The 26770-nt window shown below is 40.8% G+C and overlaps 1 protein-coding gene and 1 long non-coding RNA gene across 14 annotated transcripts; one reads left to right on the top strand and one right to left on the bottom strand.

Annotated features, from left to right (window-relative positions):
- Positions 1-788: 788 nt before the first annotated feature.
- On the bottom strand, positions 789-26379 carry icam5 (intercellular adhesion molecule 5). Of its 13 annotated transcripts, none has more exons than XM_064314175.1 (15): positions 26163-26379; positions 24357-24632; positions 23779-24108; positions 23365-23601; positions 21268-21504; positions 20191-20427; positions 14050-14325; positions 8643-8972; positions 8229-8465; positions 7144-7380; positions 5805-6041; positions 4121-4393; positions 3500-3829; positions 2157-2441; positions 789-1996 (listed from the first exon to the last, which is right to left on the bottom strand). In XM_064314175.1, exons 1-15 carry the CDS (start codon positions 26233-26235, stop codon positions 1809-1811), a joined length of 3783 nt encoding a protein of 1260 aa, XP_064170245.1. In that variant the 5' UTR covers positions 26236-26379; the 3' UTR covers positions 789-1808. The 13 variants fall into 13 exon arrangements, with proteins under 13 accessions (XP_064170245.1, XP_064170244.1, XP_064170247.1 ...); XM_064314174.1 differs by lacking the exon at positions 8643-8972 and adding an exon at positions 13452-13781 and having other exon boundaries at positions 26163-26370; XM_064314177.1 differs by lacking the exon at positions 8229-8465 and having other exon boundaries at positions 26163-26376.
- On the top strand, positions 9332-10899 carry LOC135242903 (uncharacterized). Its single transcript, XR_010326500.1, has 2 exons — positions 9332-9538; positions 10671-10899. It is a non-coding gene; the product is annotated as an uncharacterized LOC135242903 (long non-coding RNA).
- Positions 26380-26770: the final 391 nt, after the last annotated feature.

Below are 26770 nucleotides of genomic sequence, written 5' to 3'. Positions count from 1 at the left end.
GAGCGTTTAATAACCTGTTGTGAGATATTATAAGTTACTTAGTGGTTCTAAGAAAATTTGGTTATTTCTTATCATTCATAGTAATATTTTATTATTATTGTTTTTTTTTAGTCTTATAACAAACCCATAAGGCCACAATGACCTTTATTAAATCTAACAAAAGTGTGACATTGACTCCAAGACAGCCAGTGTTAAATAAATAAAAAAACTATATAAAAATATAAAGATATAGCAGTGTAACTCATAGGCTGTGAATACTCAGACCTTACTTACATCATATTAATGCTCACCCCTCTGCCCTCAGTCAGCAGTGGGTAGCACTGTCACCTCACAGCCTAGGTATGAGTGTGTGAGTGAATGGTGAGTGAATGGTGTGTGTGCCCTGCTATAGACTGGTGGTCTGTCCAGTGCGTATTCCTGCCTCTCGCCCAATGCACGCTGGGATAGGCTCCAGCGCCCCCCACGACCCTGTCCAGGGTATAAGCAGGTATGGATGATGGATGGATGGATGGATGGATGTACTTTGGATTACAAAATATTACAAATGTGTTTATTTTTCATTATGGCCCAACTACAAGCTTAACGATGATATTACGATGGTGCAGTGGCACTGTCACCTCACAGCATGGGTATGAGTGTGTGAGTGAATGGTGTGTGTGCCCTGCAATAGATTGGCGACCTGTCCAAGGTGTAAAGGTGTATCTCACCCAGTGCATGCTGGGTTAGGCTCCACCACCCCCCGCAACCCTGACCAGGATAAGAGGGTGTTGATAATGGATGGACTATACTTTAAAGGACTATACTTTATTGACAGACCACACCATAATGCCGTGTGGGGAAAAACTCAGATTTACACGATATTGTTATGGAAGAGAGAGGCAAACTGGTTTACTACACCACAATTTTCTGTTGGAACATATGTTTACAGTCAGACTGCACTGTTCCTGCCAGCTGCACAACAGTGGCAGGAAAAATAATTGAGCTCAATTGAGCATATTTCTTTAAAATGCTAGTTTAATAGGATATATACAATCGGTGGCCACTTTATTAGGCTTGTTAACGCAAATAGCCTGCTCCTCCAAATTTTATGCATGATATTCTCCAGAGTTTACAGAGAATGGTGGGGTAAAAAAACATTCAGGGAGCGCCAGTTCTGTGGGTGAAAACACTTTGTTAATGAGTGACTTCAGAGCAGAATGGACAGATCCATTCAAGATAACACAAATGTTCAGATAACAGCTGTTCACAACAGTGGTGTGCAGAAGGGCATGTCTGACCGCACAATGCATCAAACCTTGAAGCGGATGGGCCATAGTAGAAGAAGACCGTGCCAAGTCTCACTTCTGTCAGCTAAGAACAGGAAGATGAGGCTACAGTGGGCACATCATCACCAAAATTGGATGACTGAAGATTGGAAAAATGTTGCTTGGTCTGTCAAATCTCAGGTTCTGCTTTGGCATGCAGATGGTAGGGTAAGAATTGGGCAAAACGGCATGAATCTATTGCATCCATCCTGCCTCGTGTCAGTGGTGCTGGCTGCTGGTGGTGGTGAATCCCTCAGTCAAGATTCCATTGGTTGGCTCCACACCCCTCAGTCAAGATTCCATTGGCTGGCTCCACACCCCTCAGTCAAGATTCCATTGGCTGGCTCCACACCCCTCAGTCAAGATTCCATTGGCTGGCTCCACCCCCCTCATGTCACTGCTCTAATCAATGGTTCCACCCCGCAGTTTAGAACTCTAATCCCTGGCTCTGTCCCTCAACTCAGTGGTCCAATGGCAGGCCTGGCAGTGGGGCACCACACTGCTCTAGGTGCAGGAGGCGGTCCCATTACTATTGCAGGAGTTCAGTGGTATCTCTACTGGATCCCTCCTTCCAGGAGAGTATATTGGCGTGACGTTATATTTCCCTTGATGTTTCATATATGATCTAAGCGATAAGATGATCAGCACCAGTATAAACACTATCCCCAAAATAACTAAAACATAGACGTAGCCTGCAAGAGGAAGAAAATATGCACTGTTACTGAGCATAGTCACCACCACAGAGATTGCCTGTCATTATCAAAATGACAGGGAAAGTCTAATAATGACATGGCCCGTGCAATGTGATGTCACAGGTCATGTGGCATGATTTCATGACATCACAGACATTACCCAATTTTGTGCGACCCTTTTCCATCACAGTGACGGTGACAGTCTTGGAGGACATGCCCTGGTCATTCGTCGCATTGCAGGTGTAGACACCAGCATTAGATGATGTGGCTCTGCTGATGGTGGCATTACTCTGCCGCCCTCTGGTGGACACCTGTGGAATCTCAGCAGCAGTCGTTTCCCAGGTGAGTACAGGACTGGGATTTCCCTCAGCCAGGCACTCCAGGATCACCTCATCTCCCTGGGTTACATTCACCCACTCCTTCACCTGCTCAAACCTAGGTGGATCTGGCAGAAAGAGAGAGGTTTTATATGGCTGTATTATTACAGCAACAAAACACATCACGTGGACAACAGCACACCCAACACACTGCAAAATGTCAACAGTACTCAAATACATATCAGTCACACACCAGGAGTCAATCACACAGCGATGAATCACCAGTACATAAAACACACAACAATGAGTCTCCTGTATTAACACTCATCAATGAGTCACCAGGACTCAAACAATCAGCAATGAGTCACCAGGACTCAAACAATCAGCAATGAGTCACCAGGACTCAAACATGCAGCAATGCTACACCCGTAATCAAACACTCAGTAATGATTCACCAGGACTCAAACAATCAGCAATGAGTCACCAGGACTCAAACATGCAGCAATGCTACACCCGTAATCAAACACTCAGTAATGAGTCACCAGGACTCAAACATGCAGCAATGCTACACCTGTAATCAAACATGCAGCAGTTATTCACTGGGACTCAGACACTCAGCAATGAGTCACCAGGAGTCAAACATTTGAATTCATAAAAATAATTAAGCAATTACATTTTAAATTATGAACAACAAAAACAACAAAAAACATGAATGTATGTGTACATAGTCTTTCTATAAGAATTTTAAAGTTACTAGAGTAGATTTACTCTTTGCAATGGTTGTTAAAATAGTTTTTTTTATTTATTTTTTTTAATGACCTTCTGGGAATTGGAATTAAGATTTTAAGTCACATCTAAGTGGTATTTGATTATTTTTAATAATAGTTCCTTTCTGAAATATTTATGGTATTATTTTGTATACATTTCTTACTTTTCAAAAGCATCTTTAAATTTATATTTGCTGCAGGTCACAGACACAGGGACATTCAGGCAACAGTGATCCTGGGTTTATCTGCAGGTACAGAATATCACAGCAAGAGGGAGATATAGAGCCACACAATGACTTTGCTGGGGCTTCCACTGTCACATACTGTATTTCACACAACCACACCTCCAATAACATGCCAAAACTATGCAATAACCAGAATGGTGCTGCTTATGGCACAGGCAGTGCTAATAGACTCACAGTGCACAGTGATGCTGAGGGGATCAGATTTATATGAAGGTGGGGGTTGTGGTCCTTCAGGTCCCAGTTCCAGCACTGCCACACAGCTGTACTGCACTCCATCATCAGCGCTGGTGGGTTTGACCAGGAGGGTAGAGGAAACATTCACTGGAGTCTTAGTGAGAGCATCATAGGAGGTTTGATTCTCTAATGTTTCCCCTTTGTACCACTTCACAGTGAGGTTCTGAACAGGAGCAATGTTCTGGACCTCACACTGCAGCTGGTACTGTTCCCCCTCCAGCATTGGGCCTGTGTGGTTCACAGCACTGATGTACACACTGTCTGAAGGCTCTGCAGAGGACATAAGAATAATGATTTCTATTTCTTCTGAATATTATTTCTAATTATAATTTTGTTATTCATAATGAGTTCAGATATCTCAGGTAGGCTATGAGAAATTCAATCTTTCCTACACATTGAGTTATGTTTCTGTAGCAACAGACAAAAGCAGTCTTCACCATGAAGGCTGACTGCTACCTCACCTGAGACCAACACAGGAAACTAAAGCCTCTTTAGCCTCACATTAAACCAGAGATATAATGGGACTCTATACTCTACTATGAGAAGGAGAGGAGAACTTACTGTACACTGTAATGTTGAGCTTTTTATCACACTGATCATGTTCTGCATTGATTAGAAAGTTCCCGAAGCATTTAGGGCTTATCTCCCAGTCTGTCAGGGTCTCCAATCTCCAAGTGACAAACTGGACCTCTGTTACCATGTCAACAGTTCCCTCTGAAGCCTCCCAGCCGATTCCCTCATGAGTTCCTGAAACAGTGCAGTTCACCGATACTGGATCTCCATATCTCACCACCACGGTAAAAGGCTGGATCATCAGTGGACATTCACTAGTATCTGAAAAATAAGGATTGTAACTGGGGACTTCCTCAGGACTTCATTATCTTCAGTAATCAGGACAGGAAGTGGCCGGTTTTAACTGGAGTTTAAATACTAATGACTGCTGGGATTTTATCTGTAGCATACAACAGTATGAGGGACAAAAAAGGAGGAAAGGAATCCGGAATCCCTTCTCTCTGTACTGTCACTTCCTTTTCTGCGTGTAACTTTATTTCCTGCTGTATACACATGCCTCAACTTTGTTCCTAGGTACCTGCCTATTTTGTACCCTTGTTTAATTACACCATGTCCCACTTACTACACCTGCAGTACATGAACAGGTTCTTCGATGAAAATACCTGCGCACATGATGGATTAAAATGTATTTAACTGTATAATGTATAAATAAATAAATACATACAAAGTAATCCATGACAAATTCTTCCAACAGAGATTTTTGAATCTAGAGACAATTGTACCTAATGTCCAATACCGGCATCATCTGTTAGATGAGAGCTTGAAAAAAATTAATTATTCTTCATTTCATAAATGTGATATTATGCTGTATGTATACCACAGGGAAACACTAGCAGTGAGAATACAGAAAGATAAAGTGAGCTTGGAAGCAAAGTTAGTACTCTGAAGTACATGCTTCTGTATAAGAGTGTAAATGATACAGATTACAATTACAGATCAAGTGAGCTTGCTTGTATTTCTTTCTTGGTTCTTGTTTTAGCCCACTACACTAGCTCCACAGGAAGACATCATCACACTTTAGTTCATTTTTAATTCCATTTTAACATTGACTCCCTAACCAAGAATGACACCATGCCCCACCAAAGCAAAAAAAGCCTTACAAATAAGAGCACCTGAACATTAGTAAAGTGACCCCAACATACATACATACACACACACACACACACACGAATGCATGCACGCGCACACACACACACACACACGCACGCACACATTCTGTTGAAGCTGGCAATTTAAGAGTAACTGTGATTCATTTTCCATAAATGGGTCAACATTAGCTAAAAAGCTGGGTTATCGTCGCTAGCTTGCTATTACGAAGCTGGGCTGCGGATGTTAGCTAGCTATCGGTATGTGTACTTATTTGTTTAAAAATCATTTTAAAAGAGTTACTTATTGCAATGCTTATTCAAATAATTTTCAAGAAAATTGCTTTCTGGGAGCTGGAATCAAAATGTCCAATCACACACAAGTGGTATTTGATTATTTTAATAATAGTTCCTCTCTTAAATATTTTTAGTATTATTTTGTAAATATTTCTTACTTTTCCAAAGCATCATTAAATGTATATTTGCTCCAGGTCTGGCGATGCAGTCAAAAGACAATGAGATTTAAATAATGTGATGTAGGAACATGGACACTGGGACATGCATGCAACAGGAAAGCATTGACTTACAGAGAACTTCAATCTCCAGTGTGTGATTGGCTGTTCCGTAGGTGTTCTTGGCTATGAGGGTGTACTGCCCGCCTTGTCTCTTGGTCAGTTGTGTGGAACTGTTGAACTCTGATTGGTCTCTGTACCATGTGACCATGGGAGAGGGGTTCCCCTCAGCTCTGCAGGAGACCAAAGTATCCAGAGATTTACCCTCCCTCAGCATCATACGGTCCGGGCACTCTGTGATCCTGGGTTTATCTGCAGGTACAGAATATCACAGCGAGAGGGTGATATAGAGCCACAGAATGACTTTGCTGGGGCTTCCACTGTCATATACTGTATTTCACACAACCACACCTCCAATAACATGCCAAAACTATGCAATAACCAGAGGATTATTGGCTTCAGAGCTTCAGGATAATATAGGCTTCAGGATAATTAATTATGCTTCATTACATAAATGTGATATTATGCTGTATGTATACCACAGGCAAACACTTGCAGTTAGAACACAGAAAGACAAAGTGAGCTTGGAAGCAGAGTTAGTACTCTGAAGTACATGCTTCTGTATAAGAGTGTAAATGATACAGATTACAATTACAGATCAAGAGAGCTTGTTTGTATTTCTCTCTTGGTTCTTGTTTTTACCCACTACACTAGCTCCACAGGAAGACATCATCACACTTTAGTTTATTTTTAATTCCTTTTTAACACTGACTCCCTAACCAAGAATGACACCATGCCCCACCCATGCAAAAAAACCCTTACAAATAAGAGCAACTGAACATTAGTAAAGTGACTCCAACATACATACACACACGCACGCATGCACGCAATGCATGCACGCACACACACACACACACGCACGCACGCACGCACGCGCACACGCACACGCACACATTCTATTGAAGCTGGCAATTTAAGAGTAACTGTGATTAATTTTCCATAAACGGGTCAACATTAGCTAAGAAGCTGGGTTATCGTCGTTAGCTTGCTATTATGAAGCTGGGCTGTGGATGTTAGCTAGCTATCGGTATGTGTACATATTTGTTTAAAAATCATTTTCAAAGAGTTACTTATTGCAATACTTACTCAAATAGTTTTAAAGAAAATTATTTTCTGGGAGCTGGAATCAAAATGTTCAATCACACACAAGTGGTATTTGATTATTTCCAATAATAGTTCCTTTTATAAATATTTGTGGTATTATTTTGTAAATATTTGTTACTTTTCCGAAGCATCATTAAATGTATATTTGCTCCAGGTCTGGCGATGCAGTCAAAAGATGATGAGATTTAAATAATGTGATGTAGGAACATGGACACTGGGACATGCATGCAACAGGAAAGCATTGACTTACAGAGAACTTCAATCTCCAGTGTGTGATTGGCTGTTCCGTAGGTGTTCTTGGCTATGAGGGTGTACTGCCCGCCTTGTCTCTTGGTCAGTTGTGTGGAACTGTTGAACTCTGATTGGTCTCTGTCCCATGTGACCATGGGAGAGGGGTTCCCCTCAGCTCTACAGGAGACCAAAGTATCCAGAGATTTACCCTCCCTCAGCATCATATGGTCCGGGCACTCTGTGATCCTGGGTTTATCTGCAGGTACAGAACATCACAGCAAGAGAACAAAATAGAGCCACAGAATGACTTTGCTGGAACTTCCACTGTCACATACTATATTTCACGCAACCACACCTCCAATAACATGCCAAAACTATGCAATAACCAGAGGATTATTGGCTTCAGAGCTTCAAGATAATATAGGCTTCAGGATAATGAATTATGCTTCATTACATTAGTTTATTTTTAATTCCTTTTTAACATTGACTCCCTAACCAAGAATGACACCATGCCCCACCAATGCAAAAAAACGCTTACAAACAAGAGCAACTGAACATTAGTAAAGTGACCCCAACATACATACACACACACACACACACACACGCATGCATGCACGCAAACACACACACACACGCACGTACACATTCTATTGAAGCTGGCAATTTAAGAGTAACTGTGATTCATTTTCCATAAATAGGTCAACATTAGCTAAGAAGCTGGGTTATCGTCGTTAGCTTGCTATTATGAAGCTGGGCTGTGGATGTTAGCTAGCTATCGGTATGTGTACATATTTGTTTAAAAATCATTTTCAAAGAGTTACTTATTGCAATGCTTATTCAAATAATTTTAAAGAAAATTATTTTCTGGGAACTGGAATTAAAATGTTCAATCACATACAAGTGGTATTTGATTATTTTAATAATAGTTCCTCTCTTAAATATTTTTAGTATTATTTTGTAAATATTTCTTACTTTTCAAAAGCATCATTAAATGTATATTTGCTCCAGGTCTGACGATGCAGTCAAAAGACGATGAGATTTAAATAATGTGATGTAGGAACATGGACACTGGGACATGCATGCAACAGGAAAGCATTGACTTACAGAGAACTTCAATCTCCAGTGTTTGATTGGCTGTTCCGTAGGTGTTCTTGGCTACGAGGGTGTACTGCCCGCCTTGTGTTTTGGTCAGTTGTGTGGAACTGTTGAACTCTGATTGGTTTCTGTACCATGTGACCATGGGAGAGGGGTTCCCCTCAGCTCTGCAGGAGGCCAAAGTATCCAGAGATTCATCCTCCCTCAGCTCCACATGGCCCAGGCACTCTGTGATCCTGGGTTTATCTGCAGGTACAGAATATCACAGAAAGAGGGCGATATAGAGCCACAGAATGATTTTGCTGGGGCTTCCACTGTCACATACTGTATTTCACACAACCACACCTCCAATAACATGCCAAAACTATGCAATAACCAGAGTCACAGTGATGCTGGTGGTACAGACAGTGCTAATAGACTCACAGTGCACAGTGATGTTGAGAGGATCAGATTTAGTTGAAGGCGGGGGTTGTGGTTCTTCAGGTCCCAGTTCCAGCTCTGCCACACAGCTGTACTGCGCTCCATCATCAGCGCTGGTGGGTTTGATCAGGAGGGTAGAGGACACAGTCACTGGAGTCTTAGTGAGAGCATTATAGGAGGTTTGATTCTCTAATGTTTCCCCTTTATACCACTTCACAGTGAGGTACTGAACAGGAGCAATGTTCTGGACCTCACACTGCAGCTGGTACTGTTCCCCCTCCAGCATTGGGCCTGTGTGGTTCACAGCACTGATGTACACACTGTCTGAAAGCTCTGCAGAGGACATAAGAATAATGATTTCTATTTCTTCTGAATATTATTTCTAATTATAATTTTGTTATTCATAATGAGTTCAGATATCTCAGGTAGGCTATGAGAAATTCAATCTTTCCTACACATTGAGTTATGTTTCTGTAGCAACAGACAAAAGCAGTCTTCACCATGAAGGCCGACTGCTACCTCACCTGAGACCAACACAGGAAACTAAAGCCTCTTTAGCCTCACATTAAACAAGAGATATAATGGGAATCTATACTCTACTATGAGGAGGAGAGGAGAACTTACTGTACACTGTAATGTTGAGCTTTTTATCACACTGAACACGTTCTGCATTGATTAGAAAGTTCCCGAAGCATTTAGGGCTTATCTCCCAGTCTGTCAGGGACTCCAAACTCCAGATGACAAACTGGCCGTCTGATACCATGTCAACAGATCCCTCTGAAGCCTCCCAGCCGATTCCATCATGATCTCCTGGAACAGTGCAGTTCACCGATACTGGATCTCCATATCTCACCACCACTGTGAGAGGCTGGATCACCAGTGGACATTCACTAGAATCTGTTAAAATATGAAAAGGAAGGATTGTAACTGAGTACTTCCTCAGGACTTCATTATCTTCAGTAATCAGGACAGGAAGTGGCCCGTTTTAACTGGAGTTTAAATACTAATGACTGCTGGGATTTTTACCTGTAACATATGACAGTATGAGAGACAAAAAAGGAGGAAAGGAATCCCTTCTCTCTGTACTTTCACTTTCTGTTCCGCATGTAACTTTATTTCCCACTTACTACACATGCAGGACAGGAAAGCGTTCTTCAATGAAAATGCCTGCGCACACGATGCATCAAAATGTATTTAACTTTATAATGCATAAATAAATAAATATATAAAAAGTCCCTGACAAACAGAGATTTTTGAATCTAGAGACAATTGCACCTAATGTCCAATACCAGCATCACCTGTTAGTTGAGAGCTTCTGGATAATGAATTATTATTCATTACATTAATGTGATATTATGCTGTATGTATACCACAGGCAAACACTTGCAGTTAGAATACAGAAAGATAAAGTGAGCTTGGAAGCAGAGTTAGTACTCTGAAGTACATGCTTCTCTATAAGAGTGTAAATGATACAGATTACAATTACAGATCAAGTGAGCTTGTTTGTATTTCTTTCTTGGTTCTTGTTTTAACCCACTACACTAGCTCCACAGGAAGACATCATCACACTTTAGTTCATTTTTAAGTCCATTTTAACGTTGACTTCCTAACCAAGAATGACACCATGTCCCGCCAATGCAAAAAAAAGAAAAGAAAAGGCTTACAAATGAGAACAACTCAATATTAGTAAAGCGACCCACACACACGCACATGTTTTATTGAGGACGCCATTTTAAATAGTAAATGGTTCATTTTCCATAAACTGGCAAAAGTGAGTAAATAAGTGGGGTTACGGTCATTGCCTAGCAAACGGTAGCTATGAAACTGGGTTGTGGATTTTAGCGAGCTATTTGTATTGCCCCCACCCAGTCGATGGAACACTTGAGCTACCATACGCTCACCTCCGCCCCATCCCATTCCTCTTGACGAACTGCCAGCTTAGTTTTGCAGGGGTTTTTTTGTGGAAATTCTCAGGCTGACCCTGGTGTGAACACGCACAGACACCATGCATGCGCAAGAAGATACTCACAGTCATCGCAGACAATGGTCTGCAAGAGCAACAGGATGCCAAGCAGCTGCCCAGATCCCATCGTTTCCACCTTGAAAGACTGAAGGCCGATGACCTGCTTCTGGATTATTAGGGTCGTTTCTGACAGTTCAATCTGGGGATGCGCTCTGGCAGTTGTGCTTCTAGATAATGCAGATCTGACGGTCCTCTCAAAAGATTCAGCAGTCGCTCTCTGATGGAAATGCTTTTCTTGACGAGACAACGTGCAGCGGAAATCCGGCATCAACTGGTGTCACAGGAAACCACACAGTCGAGCAGAGAAACTGCTACTGTGAAGGGCTTGCTTTTTTCAGAGTCATTATTGCAAACTTTTGCTGAGAACAATTTGATCAGCGAGAACAAGAAGACACACAAAGTTGCTATTCTTCAACCAGCACAATGCTAACACCAGAGATAATCAGAAGAGACTAACACAACAGATTTGTAGATACCTGCTCAGGCTAGAGTGTCAGTGAATTAGCCTCATGTTGGAACAATCAATATACCCAGGCCTCACACTACTAGATATAAAATACCTTGTTTTTGAGGGCAGCCTGGTTCTGCAGTCACACACTGAACAGGGGCTTTTTGAAGAACCAGGTTCTGCTGGAGAAATACTATCAGACCTGGGCTCTGGCCGTAAATGTACTAAAGTTATATATGGACACTGGCTGATGTTAAAAAAATAAATAAGTAAATAAATAAAAACGGGGTTGATTTTTTAAAGAATTCAAGTACACCTGGTTTTTACACTCCATTGCTCTTTAGTGCATAATTCAGCTTCTATGCACAAGCATCCTACCAACACCAAACTTCCCAAATGGGAATGTTAATGAAACTGCATGTGTACAGCATAGATTTAGGAGGTGATGTTTATTTGCAGGGAAGCATAAACATCCATGTAAATGTAGTGTATCATCAGGCCATGGCCTGACATGTATGATAATGTTCAGGACACCCTTTGAATGCCACATGCTGCAGTATCTCACTCTGAATGAACACATCTCATCTTCCATTTTAACATCACGGCACACAAAATTCAAGGCACCTTTTAATGACTGAATGACATCTGTGACATTTAATTTTTTATTTTTTTTTACTTGATACAATTCCTATAATTATTGCATTTAATTGTTAGTCCAAATCAAGAACAAATGTTGTTGACAGACTCCACAACAGCCATCGCCTTTTTTAGCTTTTAAATCGTGTAAATAAGCACTCTATTCACTTAGTTAAAACAAAGGTCTTTATAACATCATGAACAGAGCCAGTTGCATATAATTATGGATGACAAGGCTGCCCAAGTGAAATCAGTTGGTTACTGGAGCAGTGGTTTTGTTAGGAGCTGTAGTGACTCAGTGAGCACTTTGGGTCACTGGGAGCAGTGGTTTTGTTAGGAGCTTCAGTGACTCAGTGAGCTCTTTGGGTTACTTGGAGCAGTGGTTTTGTTAGGAGCTGTAGTGACTCAGTGAGCACTTTGGGTCACTGGGAGCAGTGGTTTTGTTAGTAGCTTTAGTGACTCAGTGAGCACTTTGGGTCACTGGGAGCAGTGGTTTTGTTAGTAGCTTTAGTGACTGAACAAGCTCAGTGAGCTGATATTTCATGGCAAATTCAAAACAAGCAAGCAAGCAAGCGAGCTGCAAAAACACTCAGCCTGGGGTGGAAGAATTACATTACATTACATACAGGCATTATAAAAAGACAGGTTTGGTCAAAATGGTGCGGACTGACATGGTGTGACTATGTAGGGTTTCCATTTTCATGTTCATTACGTATTGCTGTTATCGTGCCTGAAGGTCATCTCTTCAGACTATTCCTGGACTAACTTCACCACTCTGCGAAGCACTCCGATCTGGGATCATTTATCACTTAAATCCATTTTTCACATACAATACCTCCTGTGCATTTCATGTTGCATGTACCTCTGTCCAGCACTATTGTACTTTGTGTCATTATTTTAATGTGTAGTTTCTCATGCCTCCTAGTCATGCCTCTGTTGACTCAGCATAGGTTAGGTCGAGTAATGTTCACTGTGTGACTGGACTTAATGTGTTCATGTTCAATGTAAAAATGTTACAAATGAGATACTTATCAAACCTGTGTTTGTAGTTGGACAAAGACTTCGATATGCACTTATGTTCATCGCCTTGGATAAAAGAGTCTGCCAAATAAATGTAACGTAATGTAATGAAATGCAATGTAATGTAATGTAATGATTTTCTACTAACGATAACAGCATCCTTATAATCGCGCATGAGTCAAATGTTGGCGTGCTAGTGACCTTCTCAGAAGCAAATTAAATTCATTATTGAAATGAGGAATAGCATGCATCTAACAGTGTGAGACAGATACTTCTTCCATTGGGAGATTGACATTGTGAGATTAACTGTCAGTGATGTGCCCAGAGATTCTTGCCATAAAGGTTACTGCCCATTTCTTGGGTCAGTGCTGCAGAACGTTGAACTCTGATTGGTCTCTGTACCAGTGACCATGGAAGGTTCCCCTCAGCTCTGCAGGAGACAAAGTATCCAGAGATTCACCCTCCCTCAGCTTCACATGGTCCGGGCACTCTGTGATCCTGGGTTTATCTGCAGGTACAGAACATCACAGCAAGAGGGCGATATAGAGCCACAGAATGACTTTGCTGGGGCTTCCACTGTCACATACTGTATTTCACACAACCACACCTCCAATAACATGCCAAAACTATGCAATAACCAGAATCACAGTGATGCTGGTGGTACAGACAGTGCTAATAGACTCACAGTTTACAGTGATGTTGAGGGGATCAGATTCAGTTGAAGGTGGGGGTTGTGGTCCTTCAGGTCCCAGTTCCAGCTCTGCCACACAGCTGTACTGCGCTCCATCATCAGCGCTGGTGGGTGTGATCAGGAGGGTAGAGGACACAGTCACTGGAGTCTTAGTGAGAGCATCATAGGAGGTTTGATTCTCTAATGTTTCCCCTTTATACCACTTCACAGTGAGGTACTGAACAGGAGCGATGTTCTGGACCTCACACTGCAGCTGGTACTGTTTCCCCTCCAGCATTGGGCCTGTGTGGTTCATAGCACTGATGAAGACACTGTCTGAAGGCTCTGCAGAAAAGATCATAATTTCTTCTGAATACTATTTGTGATTATAAATACATTATTCATAATGCGTTCAGATACCTTAGGTAGTCTATGAGAGTTATCACATTGAATTATGTTTCTTTAGCAACAGACAAAAGCAGTCTTCACCATGAAGGCCGACTGCTACCTCACCTGAGAACAACACAGGAAACTAAAGCCTCTTTAGCCTTACATTAAACAAGAGATATAATGGGACTCTATACTCTACTATGAGGAGGAGAGGAGAACTTACTGTACACTGTAATATTGAGCTTTGTGTCACACTGAAAAACAAAGCCTGGACCGGTCTGAAAGTTGGCGTAGCATTTAGGTCTTATCTCCCAGTCTGTCAGGGTCTCCAAACTCCAGGTGACAAACTGGCTGTCTGATACCATGTCAACAGATCCCTCTGAAGCCTCCCAGCCGATTCCCTCATGATCTCCTGGAACAGTGCAGTTCACCGATACTGGATCTCCATATCTCACCACCACAGTGGAAGGCTGGATCATCAGTGGACATTCACTAGAATCTGTTAAAATATGAAAAGGAAGGATTGTAACTGAGTACTTCCTCAGGACTTCATTATCTTCAGTAATCAGGACAGGAAGTGGCCCGTTTTAACTGGAGTTTAAATACTAATGACTGCTGGGATTTTATCTGTAACATATGACAGTATGAGAGACAAAAAAGGAGGAAAGGAATCCCTTCTCTCTGTACTTTCACTTTCTGTTCCGCATGTAACTTTATTTCCCACTTACTGCACATGCAGGACAGGAAAGGGTTCTTCAATGAAAATACCTGCGCACATGATGCATCAAAATGTATTTAATTTTATAATGCATAAATAAATAAATATATAAAAAGTCCCTGACAAATTCTCCCAACAGAGATTTTTGAATTTAGAGACAATTGCACCTAATGTCCAGTACCAGCATCATCTGTTAGTTGAGAGCTTCTGGATAATGAATTATTATTCATTACATTAATGTGATATTATGCTGTATGTATACCACAGGCAAACAGTTGCAGTTAGAATACAGAAAGATACAGTGAGCTTGGAAGCAGAGTTAGTACTCTGAAGTACATGCTTCTCTATAAGAGTGTAAATGATACAGATTACAATTACAGATCAAGTGAGCTTGTTTGTATTTCTTTCTTGGTTCTTGTTTTAACCCACTACTCTAGCTCCACAGGAAGACATCATCACACTTTAGTCCATTTTTAAGTCCATTTTAACGTTGACTTCCTAACCAAGAATGACACCAATGCCCCGCCAATGCAAAAAAAAAAAGAAAAGAAAAGGCTTACAAATGAGAACAACTCAATATTAGTAAAGCGACCCACACACACACACATGTTTTATTGAGGCCGCCATTTTAAATAGTAAATGGTTCATTTTCCATAAACTGGCCAAAGTGAGCAAATAAGTGGGGTTACGGTCATTGCCTAGCAAACCGTAGCTATGAAACTGGGTTGTGGATTTTAGCGAGCTACTTGTATTGCCCCCACCTAGTCGATAGAACACTTGAACTACCATAAGCTCATCTCCACCCCATCCCATTCCTCTTGACGAACTGCCAGCTTAGTTTTGCAGGGGTTTTTTTGTGGAAATTCTCAGGCTGACCCTGGTGTGAACACGCACAGACACCATGCATGCGCAAGAAGATACTCACAGTCATCGCAGACAACGGTCTGCAAGAGCAACAGGATGCCAAGCAGCTGCCCAGATCCCATCGTTTCCACCTTGAAAGACTGAAGGCCGATGACCCGCTTCTGGATTATTAGGGTCGTTTCTGACGGTTCAATCTGGGGATGCGCTCTGGCAGTTGTGCTTCTAGATAATGCAGATCTGACGGTCCTCTAAAAAGATTCAGCAGTCGCTCTCTGATGGAAATGCTTTTCTTGAAGAGACAACGTGCAGCGGAAATCCGGCATCAACTGGTGTCACAGGAAACCACACAGTCGAGCAGAGAAACTGCCACTGTGAAGGGCTTGCTTTTTTCAGAGTCATTACTGCAAACTTTTGGTGAGAACAATTCGATCAGCGAGAACAAGAAGACACACAAAGTTGCTATTCTTCAACCAGCACAATGCTAACACCAGAGATAATCAGAAGAGACTAACACAACAGATTTGTAGATACCTGCTCAGGCTAGAGTGTCAGTGAATTAGCCTCATGTTGGAACGATCAATATACCCAGGCCTCACACTACTAGATATAAAATACCTTGTTTTTGCGGGCAGCCTGGTTCTGCAGTCACACACTGAACAGGGGCTTTTTGAAGAACCAGGTTCTGCTGGAGAAATACTATCAGACCTGGGCTCTGGCTGTAAATGTACTAAAGTTATATATGGACATTGGTTGATGTAAAAAAAAAATAAATAAATAAAAACGGGGTTGATTTTTTAAAGAATTCAAGTACACCTGGTTTTTACACTCCATTGCTCTTTAGTGCATAATTCAGCTTCTATGCACAAGCATCCTACCAACACCAAACTTCCCAAATGGGAATGTTAATGAAACTGCATGTGTACAGCATAAATTTAGGAGGTGATGTTTATTTGCAGGGAAGCATAAACCAGGGTTCATACACTTTTTCACCAATGATTTTCAATGACTTTTCCATGACTTCTCCACAACCTTTAACTGAATTCCCATGACCAAAACAAATGACTTTATTTCAGCGGGGCGATTTAAAATTATTTATTGTAACACTAAGTAAAATTAGGTCTGCATCTGAAACATATGGTGCCTCTCTAAAACAAATAAACACCAGACAGACACACTTAGATACATTCTTTCATATTTTAATTCGAATAGTTTAACATTTTGTCAATGTCTCAAACAGGGCTCGAAATTGCGATCATTTTGGTCGCATATGCTCCCAAAATTTAATCTGTGCGACTTCGAAATATAATTGGGAGCATTTGTGCGAGTGCAAATAATTGTTCTGGTGCTACCTTTTTTTTTCTTTTTTCAGTCGAACGTCTCTTCCTCTGTACATTCGCTAGTTAGTACACTTGTGAGCTGACGGTGACCCTTCTAACCAATCGTGAGCTTGACATTCTTACCTTTAATGCTGATTTTAAATTGGTTAATATTAGTCTTCAATCACTCCCTTTTGCAGCACTCCACTGTCACGCGACACAGAGAGCTAATGCGTTTACTTATGTTACCTGAAGACAAAAGTTTATGTTCAATTTATTAGCGTTATCGAAAGCTGAAAAGTTGAAGCGAACGATTACAGCATTTTTTTTTTAAAACATTAACGTAGTGTTTTGGGTAGCGACCGGGTTGAAACAGCTAATTTCTCCGATGCAGTTTACTGGCGGTTGATTTAATTAGCGGTATTAATGTGACGAGAAGCGCTTTGTCGTTTGAATGCATAATACTCAATTCCTTGAAGAGTCGACACATTTTAGGCGTGACAGTTTAACTGTTACTTGTAAACCGTACTGTTATATTGTCGTTTTTTATCAATAGAAAATCTATTGCATATATTGTTGGTGCTCCTTACATTTTGGTGGGTGCTCCTAACTTTTTGAAATTGGGTGCACCAGTGCTACCAAGTAAAAAAGTTAATTTCGAGCCCTGATATATTATTGAAGCTGCACTTCCCGGGCATATTGTCGGCACAGTAGTGCCTACGTTTACTAACTGCTACATTAGCAGAAGCGTGCCTGTTGGGCGTGCCTGTAAACAGACTGAGCCAGACCGAATTAACTTCTCACACCACCAAAATACCGCGAAGGTTACGCGCCAATTTACGTTTTATGACTATACATACCATTTTTATGATTGGATTAATTAGCAATTGTATTTGATGCAACTTTAGCTATATTTCCATTACTTTTCCAAAACTTTTCAAAAAATATGGCCTGACATGTATGATAATGTTCATGACACCCTTTCAATGCCACATGCTGCAGTATCTCACTCCGAATTAACACATCTCATCTTCCATTTTAACATCACGGCACATAAAAATCAAGGCACTTTTTAATGACTGAATGACATCTGTGACATTTAAATTTTTATTTTTTTTACTTGATACAATTCCTATAATTATCACATTTAATTGTTAGTCCAAATCAAGAACAAATGTTGCTGACTGACTCCAAAACAGCCATCGCCTTTTTTAGCTTTTAAATCGTGTAAATAAGCACTCTATTCACTTAGTTAAAACAAAGGTCTTTATAACATCATGAACAGAGCCAGTTGCATATAATTATGGATGACAAGGCTGCCCGAAGTGAAATCAGTTGGGTTACTTGGAGCAGTGGTTTTGTTAGGAGCTGTAGTGACTCAGTGAGCACTTTGGGTCACTGGGAGCAGTGGTTTTGTTAGGAGCTTCAGTGACTCAGTGAGCTCTTTGGGTCACTGGGAGCAGTGGTTTTGTTAGGAGCTGTAGTGACTCAGTGAGCACTTTGGGTCACTGGGAGCAGTGGTTTGATAAGAGCTTCAGTGACTCAGTGAGCTCTTTGGGTCACTGGGAGCAGTGGTTTTGTTAGTAGCTTTAGTGACTGAACAAGCTCAGTGAGCTGATATTTCATGGCAAATTCAAAACGAGCAAACAAGCAAGCGAGCTGCAAAAAACAGCTCAGCCTGGGGTGGAAGAATTACATTACATTACATTACAGGCATTATAAAGAAGACAGGTTTGTCAAAATGGTGCTGGACTGACATGGTGTGACTATGTAGAGGTTTCCATTTTCATGTTCATTACCGGTATTGCTGTTATCGTGGCCTGAAGGCTCATCTCTTCAGACTATTCCTGGACTAACTATCACCACTCTGCATTTTTCACGCTACACATGTACCTCCTGTGCCACTTTCATGTTGCATGTACCTCTGTCCAGCACTTATTGTACTTTGTGTCATTATTTTAATGTTGTAGCTTCTCATACCTCCTAGTCATGCCTCCTAGATTGACTCAGCATAGGTTAGGTCAGAGTAATGTTCACTGTGTGAACTGGACTTAATGTGTTCATGTTCAATGTAATAACTGTTACAAAATGAGTAATATACCTTATCGAACCTGTGTTTTGTAGTTGGACCAATGACCTTCGATATGCACTTATTGTTCATCGCCTTGGATAAAAGAGTCTGCCAAATAAATGTAACGTAAATGTAATGTAAATGCAATGTAAATGTAATGTAATGATTTTTCTACTAACAGCAATAACAGCATCCTTATAATCGCTGCATGAGTCAAATGGCCGTGCTAGTGACCTTCTTAGAAGCAAATGAAATTCATTATTGAAATGAGGAATAGCATGCATCTAACAGGTGTGAGACAGATACTTCTTCCATTGGGAGGATGTGACATTGTGAGATTAACTGTCCAGGTGATGTTGCCCAGAGGATTCTTGGCCATAAAGGTATACTGCCCCACATTTCTCTGGGTCAGTGCTGCAGAACCGTTGAACTCTGATTGGTCTCTGTACCATGTGACCATGGGAGAGGGGTTCCCCTCAGCTCTGCAGGAGACCAAAGTATCCAGAGATTCACCCTCCCTCAGCTTCACATGGTCCGGGCACTCTGTGATCCTCGGTTTGTCTGCAGGTACAGAACATCACAGCAAGAGAAAAAAATAGAGCCACAGAATGACTTTGCTGGAACTTCCACTGTCACATACTATATTTCACACAACCACACCTCCAATAACATGCCAAAACTATGCAATAACCAGAGGATTACTGGCTTCAGAGCTTCAGGATAATATAGGCTTCAGGATAACGAATTATGCTTCATTACATTAGTTTACTTTTAATTCCTTTTTAACATTGACTCCCTAACCAAGAATGACACCATGCCCCACCAATGCAAAAAAACCCTTACAAATAAGAGCAACTGAACATTAGTAAAGTGACCCCAACATACATACACACACGCATGCATGCACGCACACACACACATACACGCACGCACACATTCTATTGAAGCTGGCAATTTAAGAGTAACTGTGATTAATTTTCCTTAAACGGGTCAACATTAGCTAAGAAACTGGGTTATCGTCATTAGCTTGCTATTATGAAGCTGGGCTGTGGACGTTAGCTAGCTATCGGTATGTGTACATATTTGTTTAAAAATCATTTTCAAAGAGTTACTTATTGCAATGCTTATTCAAATAATTTTAAAGAAAATTATTTTCTGGGAACTGGAATTAAAATGTTCAATCACATACAAGTGGTATTTGATTATTTTAATAATAGTTCCTATCTTAAATATTTTTAGTATTATTTTGTAAATATTTCTTACTTTTCAAAAGCATCATTAAATGTATATTTGCTCCAGGTCTGGCGATGCAGTCAAAAGACAATGAGATTTAAATAATGTGATGTAGGAACATGGACACTGGGACATGCCTGCAACAGGAAAGCATTGACTTACAGAGAATTTCAATCCCCAGTGTGTGATTGGCTGTTCCGTAGGTGTTCTTGGCTATGAGGGTGTACTGCCCGCCTTGTCTCTTGGTCAGTTGTGTGGAACTGTTGAACTCTGATTGGTCTCTGTACCATGTGACCATGGGAGAGGGGTTCCCCTCAGCTCTGCAGGAGACCAAAGTATCCAGAGATTCACCCTCCCTCAGCGTCACATGGTCCGGGCACTCTGTGATCCTGGGTTTATCTGCAAATACAGAATATCACAGCAAGAGGGCGATATAGAGCCACAGAATGACTTTGCTGGAACTTCCACTGTAACATACTATATTTCACACAACCACACCTCCAATAACATGCCAAAACTATGCAATAACCAGAGGATTGCTGACTTCAGAGCTTCAGGATAATATAGGCTTCAGGATAATGAATTATGCTTCATTACATTAGTTTATTTTTAATTCCTTTTTAACATTGACTCCCTAACCAAGAATGACACCATGCCCCACCAATGCAAAAAAACCCTTACAAATAAGAGCAACTGAACATTAGTAAAGTGACCCCAACATACATACACACACGCATGCATGCACGCACACACACACACACGCACGCACACACGCACACATTCTATTGAAGCTGGCAATTTAAGAGTAACTGTGATTAATTTTCCATAAACGGGTCAACATTAGCTAAGAAGCTGGGTTATCGTCATTAGCTTGCTATTATGAAGCTGGGCTGTGGATGTTAGCTAGCTATCGGGATGTGTACATATTTGTTTAAAAATAATTTTCAAAGAGTTACTTATTGCAATGCTTATTCAAATAATTTTAAAGAAAATTATTTTCTGGGAACTGGAATTAAAATGTTCAATCACATACAAGTGGTATTTGATTATTTTAATAATAGTTCCTATCTTAAATATTTTTAGTATTATTTTGTAAATATTTCTTACTTTTCAAAAGCATCATTAAATGTATATTTGCTCCAGGTCTGGCGATGCAATCAAAAGACAATGAGATTTAAATAATGTGATGTAGGAACATGGACACTGGGACATGCCTGCAACAGGAAAGAACTGACTTACAGAGAATTTCAATCCCCAGTGTGTGATTGGCTGTTCCGTAGGTGTTTTTGGCTATGAGGGTGTACTGCCCGCCTTGTCTCTTGGTCAGTTGTGTGGAACTGTTGAACTCTGATTGGTCTCTGTACCATGTGACCATCGGAGAGGGGTTCCCCTCAGCTCTGCAGGAGACCAAAGTATCCAGAGATTCACCCTCCCTCAGCTTCACATGGTCCGGGCACTCTGTGATCCTGGGTTTATCTGCAGGTACAGAATATCACAGCAAGAGGGTGATTTAGAGCCACAGAATGACTTTGCTGGGGCTTCCACTGTCACATACTATATTTCACGCAACCACACCTCCAATAACATTCCAAAACTGTGCAATAACCAGAGGATTATTGGCTTCAGTGCTTCAGGATAATATAGGCTTCAGGATAATGAATTATGCTTCATTACATTAGTTTATTTAATCCTTTTACATGATCCCTAACCAAAAATTGACAACTGCCCACACAATGCAAAAAACCCTTACAAATAGAGCACTGACATTAGTAAGTGACCCAACATACATACACAGCATGCATGCACGTAGACACACACCACGACACACGCACCATTCTTGAATCTGGCAATTTAAGAGTACTGTGATTATTTTCCTAACGGGTCAACATAGCTAAGAAACTGGGTATCGTCATTAGCTTGCTATTATGAGCTGGTCTGTGGACGTAGCTAGCTATCGTAGTGTACATATTGTTAAAACATTTCAAGAGTTACTTATTGCAAGCTTATTCAATAATTTAAAGAAATTATTTCTGGGAACTGAATTAAATTGTTCAATCACATACAAGTGGTATTTGATATTTTAATAATAGTTTCCTATCTAAATATTTAAGTATATTTGTAATATTTCTTACTTTTCAAAAGCATCATTAAATGTATATTGCTCCAGGTCGCGATGCAGTCAAAAGACAAAGATTTAAATAATGTGATGTAAAGAAAAATGGACACTGGGACATGCATGACAGGAAAGATTGACTTACAGAGAACTTCAATCTCCAGTGTGTGATGGCGTTCCGTAGGTGTTCTTGGCTATGAGGGTGTACTGCCCGCCTTGTCTATGTTCAGTTGGTGGAACTGTTGACTCTGATTGGTCTCTGACATGTGACCATGGGAGAGGGTTCCCTCAGTCCTGCAGAGGAGACCAAGTATCCAGAGATTCACCCTCCCTCAGCGTCACATGGTCCGGGCACTCTGTGATCCTGGGTTTATCTGCAGGTACAGAATATCACAGCAAGAGAGCGATATAGAGCCACAGAATGACTTTGCTGGGGCTTCCACTGTCACATACTGTATTTCACACAACCACACCTCCAATAACATTCCAAAACTATGCAATAACCAGAGGATTATTGGCTTCAGAGCTTCAGGATAATATAGGCTTCAGGATAATGAATTATGCTTCATTACATTAGTTTATTTTTAATTCCTTTTTAACATTGACTCCCTAACCAAGAATGACAACATGCCCCACCAATGCAAAAAAACCCTTACAAATAAGAGCAACTGAACATTAGTAAAGTGACCCCAACATACATACACACACGCACACACGCATGCATGCACGCACACACACACACACACGCACGCACACACGCACACATTCTATTGAAGCTGGCAATTTAAGAGTAACTGTGATTCATTTTCTATAAATGGGTCAACATTAGCTAAGAAGCTGGGTTATCGTCATTAGCTTGCTATTATGAAGCTGGGCTGTGGATGTTAGCTAGCTATCGGTATGTGTACATATTTGTTTAAAAATCATTTTCAAAGAGTTACTTATTGCAATGCTTATTCAAATAATTTTAAAGAAAATTATTTTCTGGGAACTGGAATTAAAATGTTCAATCACATTCAAGTGGTATTTGATTATTTTAATAATAGTTCCTATCTTAAATATTTTAGTATTATTTTGTAAATATTTCTTACTTTTCAAAAGCATCATTAAATGTATATTTGCTCCAGGTCTGGCGATGCAGTCAAAAGACGATGAGATTTAAATAATGTGATGTAGGAACATGGACACTGGGACATGCCTGCAACAGGAAAGCATTGACTTACAGAGAACTTCAATCTCCAGTGTGTGATTGGCTGTTCCGTAGGTGTTCTTGGCTATGAGGGTGTACTGTCCGCCTTGTCTCTTGGTCAGTTGTGTGGAACTGTTGAACTCTGATTGGTCTCTGTACCATGTGACCATGGGAAAGGGGTTCCCCTCAGCTCTGCAGGAGGCCAAAGTATCCAGAGATTCACCCTCCCTCAGCTTCACATGGCCCAGACACTCTGTGATCCTGGGTTTATCTGCAGGTACAGAATATCACAGAAAGAGGGCGATATAGAGCCACAGAATGACTTTGCTGGGGCTTCCACTGTCACATACTGTATTTCACACAACCACACCTCCAATAACATGCCAAAACTATGCAATAACCAGAGTCACAGTGATGCTGGTGGTACAGACAGTGCTAATAGACTCACAGTGCACAGTGATGTTGAGGGGATCAGATTTATATGAAGGTGGGGGTTGTGGTCCTTCAGGTCCCAGTTCCAGCACTGCCACACATCTGTACTGCGCTCCATCATCAGCGCTGGTGGGTGTGATCAGGACGGTAGAGGACACAGTCACTGGTTTCTTAGTGAGAGCATCATAGGACGTTTGATTCTCTAATGTTTCCCCTTTATACCACTTCACAGTGAGGTACTGAACAGGAGCGATGTTCTGGACCTCACACCGCAGCTGGTACTGTTTCCCCTCCAGCATTGGGCCTATGTGGTTCATAGCACTGATGAAGACACTGTCTGAAGGCTCTGTAGAAAAGATCATAATTTCTTCTAAATAATATTTGTGATTATAAATACATTATTCATAATGAGTTCAGATATCCTAGGTAGTCCATGAGAGTTATCACATTGAGTTGTGTTTCGTTAGCAACAGAAGGCCGACTGCTGCTTCACCTGAGACCAACACAGGAAACTAAAGCCTCTTAAGTCTCACATTAAACGAGATATATAATGGGACTCTACTTCAGCTCTGTGAGGAGGAGAGGAGAACTTACTGTACACTGTAATATTGAGCTTTTCATCACACTGAATACCAGAGCTTGGACCGGTCTGAAAGTTGGCGTAGCATTTAGGTCTTATGTTCCAGTCTGTCAGGGTCTCTAAACTCCAAGTGACATACTGGGTGCCTGCTGGTACTTTAACAGATCCCTCTGAAGCCTCCCAGCCGATTCCCTCATGATCTCCTGGAACAGTGCAGTTCACCGATACTGGATCTCCAAATCTCACCACCACTGTGGAAGGCTGGATCATCAGTGAACATTCACTAGAATCTGTTAAAATATGAAAAGGAAGGATTGTAACTGAGTACTTCCTCAGGACTTCATTATCTTCAGTAATCAGGACAGGAAGTGGCCCGTTTTAACTGGAGTTTAAATACTAATGATTGCTGGGATGTTATCTGTAACATACGACAGTATGAGAGACAAAAAAAGGAGGAACTTTCACTTTCTGTTCCGCATGTAACTTTATTTCCCACTTACTGCACATGCAGGACAGGAAAGGGTTCTTCAATGAAAATACCTGCGCACATGATGCATTAAAATGTATTTAACTGTATAATATATAAATAAATAAATACATAAAAAGTCGTCCATGACAAATTCTTCCAACAGAGATATTTGAATCTACAGACAATTGCACCAATACCAGCATCATCTAGTTAGTTGAGAGCTTCAGGATAATGAATTATTCTTCATTACATAAATGTGATATTATGCTGTATGTATATATATATATATATATATATATATATATATATATATATATCTCCTTTATTTAACCAGGTAAAAGTCTCATTGAGATTAAAATCTCTTTTTCAAGAGTGACCTGGCCATGAAAGCAGCATAAAAATTGTTACAACAATAACACAAGAATACAAACAGACAAATACAACTGTCATACAATACAAATAAGGCAAACACTTGCAGTTAGAATACAGAAAGATAAAGTGAGCCTGGAAGCAGAGTTAGTACTCTGAAGTACATGCTTCTGTATAAGAGTGTAAATGATACAGATTACAATTATAGATCAAGTGAGCTTGTTTGTATTTCTCTCTTGGTTCTTGTTTTAACCCAATACACTAACTCCACAGGAAGACATCATCACACTTTAGTTTATTTTAAATTCCTTTTTAACATTGACTCCCTAACCAAGAAGGACACCATGCCCCACAATGCAAAAAAAGCCTTACAAATAAGAGCAACTGAACATCAATAAAGTGACCCCAACATACATACACACACGCACACACGCATGCATGCACGCACACACGCACGCACGCACGCACACATTCTATTGAAGCTGGCAATTTGGACACTGGGACATGCATGCATGTTGATAAGACCTGCGCTACACTGTAATTAAACTGTTAGGCCGTATCACGGAAACTGACACTCTGCCCCTAATTTAGATTTTCTACCATGCAATATGTTCTCTCCCAGGCATGATCACGTGGGCAATAAGAACTTTCAGGTCAGAAACTGCTAGAATCTTCATCTGAGGCGGGACAAAATTTCACATTTGAGACTGCTCACCAAATTTGTGTTTGCCAAGTAAGTTAGGCGCTGGAGGAAACTCTGAAGGCCGTGCAATTCTGCGTTTGCGTTTCCCCACGTTGGAGAGACTTTAGCAGTTGTGACTGTCCAAAGCTTTCCTAAGCAATTAACCTAACTGAGATGCCTTATTCAAATAATCTAAATTAAGAGCGATCAAATAACATTTACCGAACATAAGATATCAGCAAAGTGAATTTTTATCCCAGATTTCAATGTAAAACTAATAATTTACTCCACGTTACTTACTTCCATTCGTACAAAACATCCGCTCCAAAAGTAAACCGACCATGAGTAGGAACCTACACTTTTTCTGTTCCATATTCAAAAACTTGCGTCTTGTGTCCCCAGTTCAGCGGTCAGTTGTCGTAGTACCCTCTCAAAGGGAACATAAAGGAAGCCACCGCCCGTCCGGACTCAGCCGCTTATTTCAGGAAAGGGAAATTCGGGTAATTCCCCGTAAACAATGCCTGTAAAATCGCTCCCTATGAAATCTGGAATTTAACAACTGCACACTCCCTGAGTGTGATATTTTTTTCTGGTAACGCAGAAAGTTAACCCAGCGACAGAGCAGAGAAAAACAATTAGACGGGATGGTATGTGCAGACATTGTGGCCCGGATATTTATTTATTGTGTTTTTACTGAATTGTTTCTGCATGCGTTACATATTAGTGTCCGTCGTTGCTTGCTTTTTTTAAATTGTTGTTATTTTAGGGTAAACATTTTATGTGCTTTTTTGTGGCAATACCATTTTTATTTATTTTACTCCCTGTATAGCACTACTTGTTTTCTTACATTAAACTCCAAGCTCTGACCCGGCAAGTGGCCCGATTGCGATAGCTAAGTAACTGCGTTT

Source organism: Anguilla rostrata, chromosome 17 (assembly GCF_018555375.3).
Source record: "Anguilla rostrata isolate EN2019 chromosome 17, ASM1855537v3, whole genome shotgun sequence".
Classification (NCBI taxonomy): domain Eukaryota; kingdom Metazoa; phylum Chordata; class Actinopteri; order Anguilliformes; family Anguillidae; genus Anguilla; species Anguilla rostrata.
The sequence above is the reverse complement of the archived record's forward strand: the minus strand, read 5'-3'. Positions and strand labels throughout refer to the sequence as shown.

Bases quoted from the DNA above. Each gene is read 5' to 3' on its own strand.
- icam5 (XM_064314175.1), bottom strand. From the start codon at position 26,235: ATGGAACAGAAAAAGTGTAGGTTCCTACTCATGGTCGGTTTACTTTTG. The intron at 21,505-23,364 runs GTAAGTCAATGC...CTGTACCTGCAG, and splicing joins ACTGGAGATTGAAGTTCTCT to ATAAACCCAGGATCACAGAG. The intron at 1,997-2,156 runs GTAATGTCTGTG...TTCCTCTTGCAG, and splicing joins AAAGGGTCGCACAAAATTGG to GCTACGTCTATGTTTTAGTT.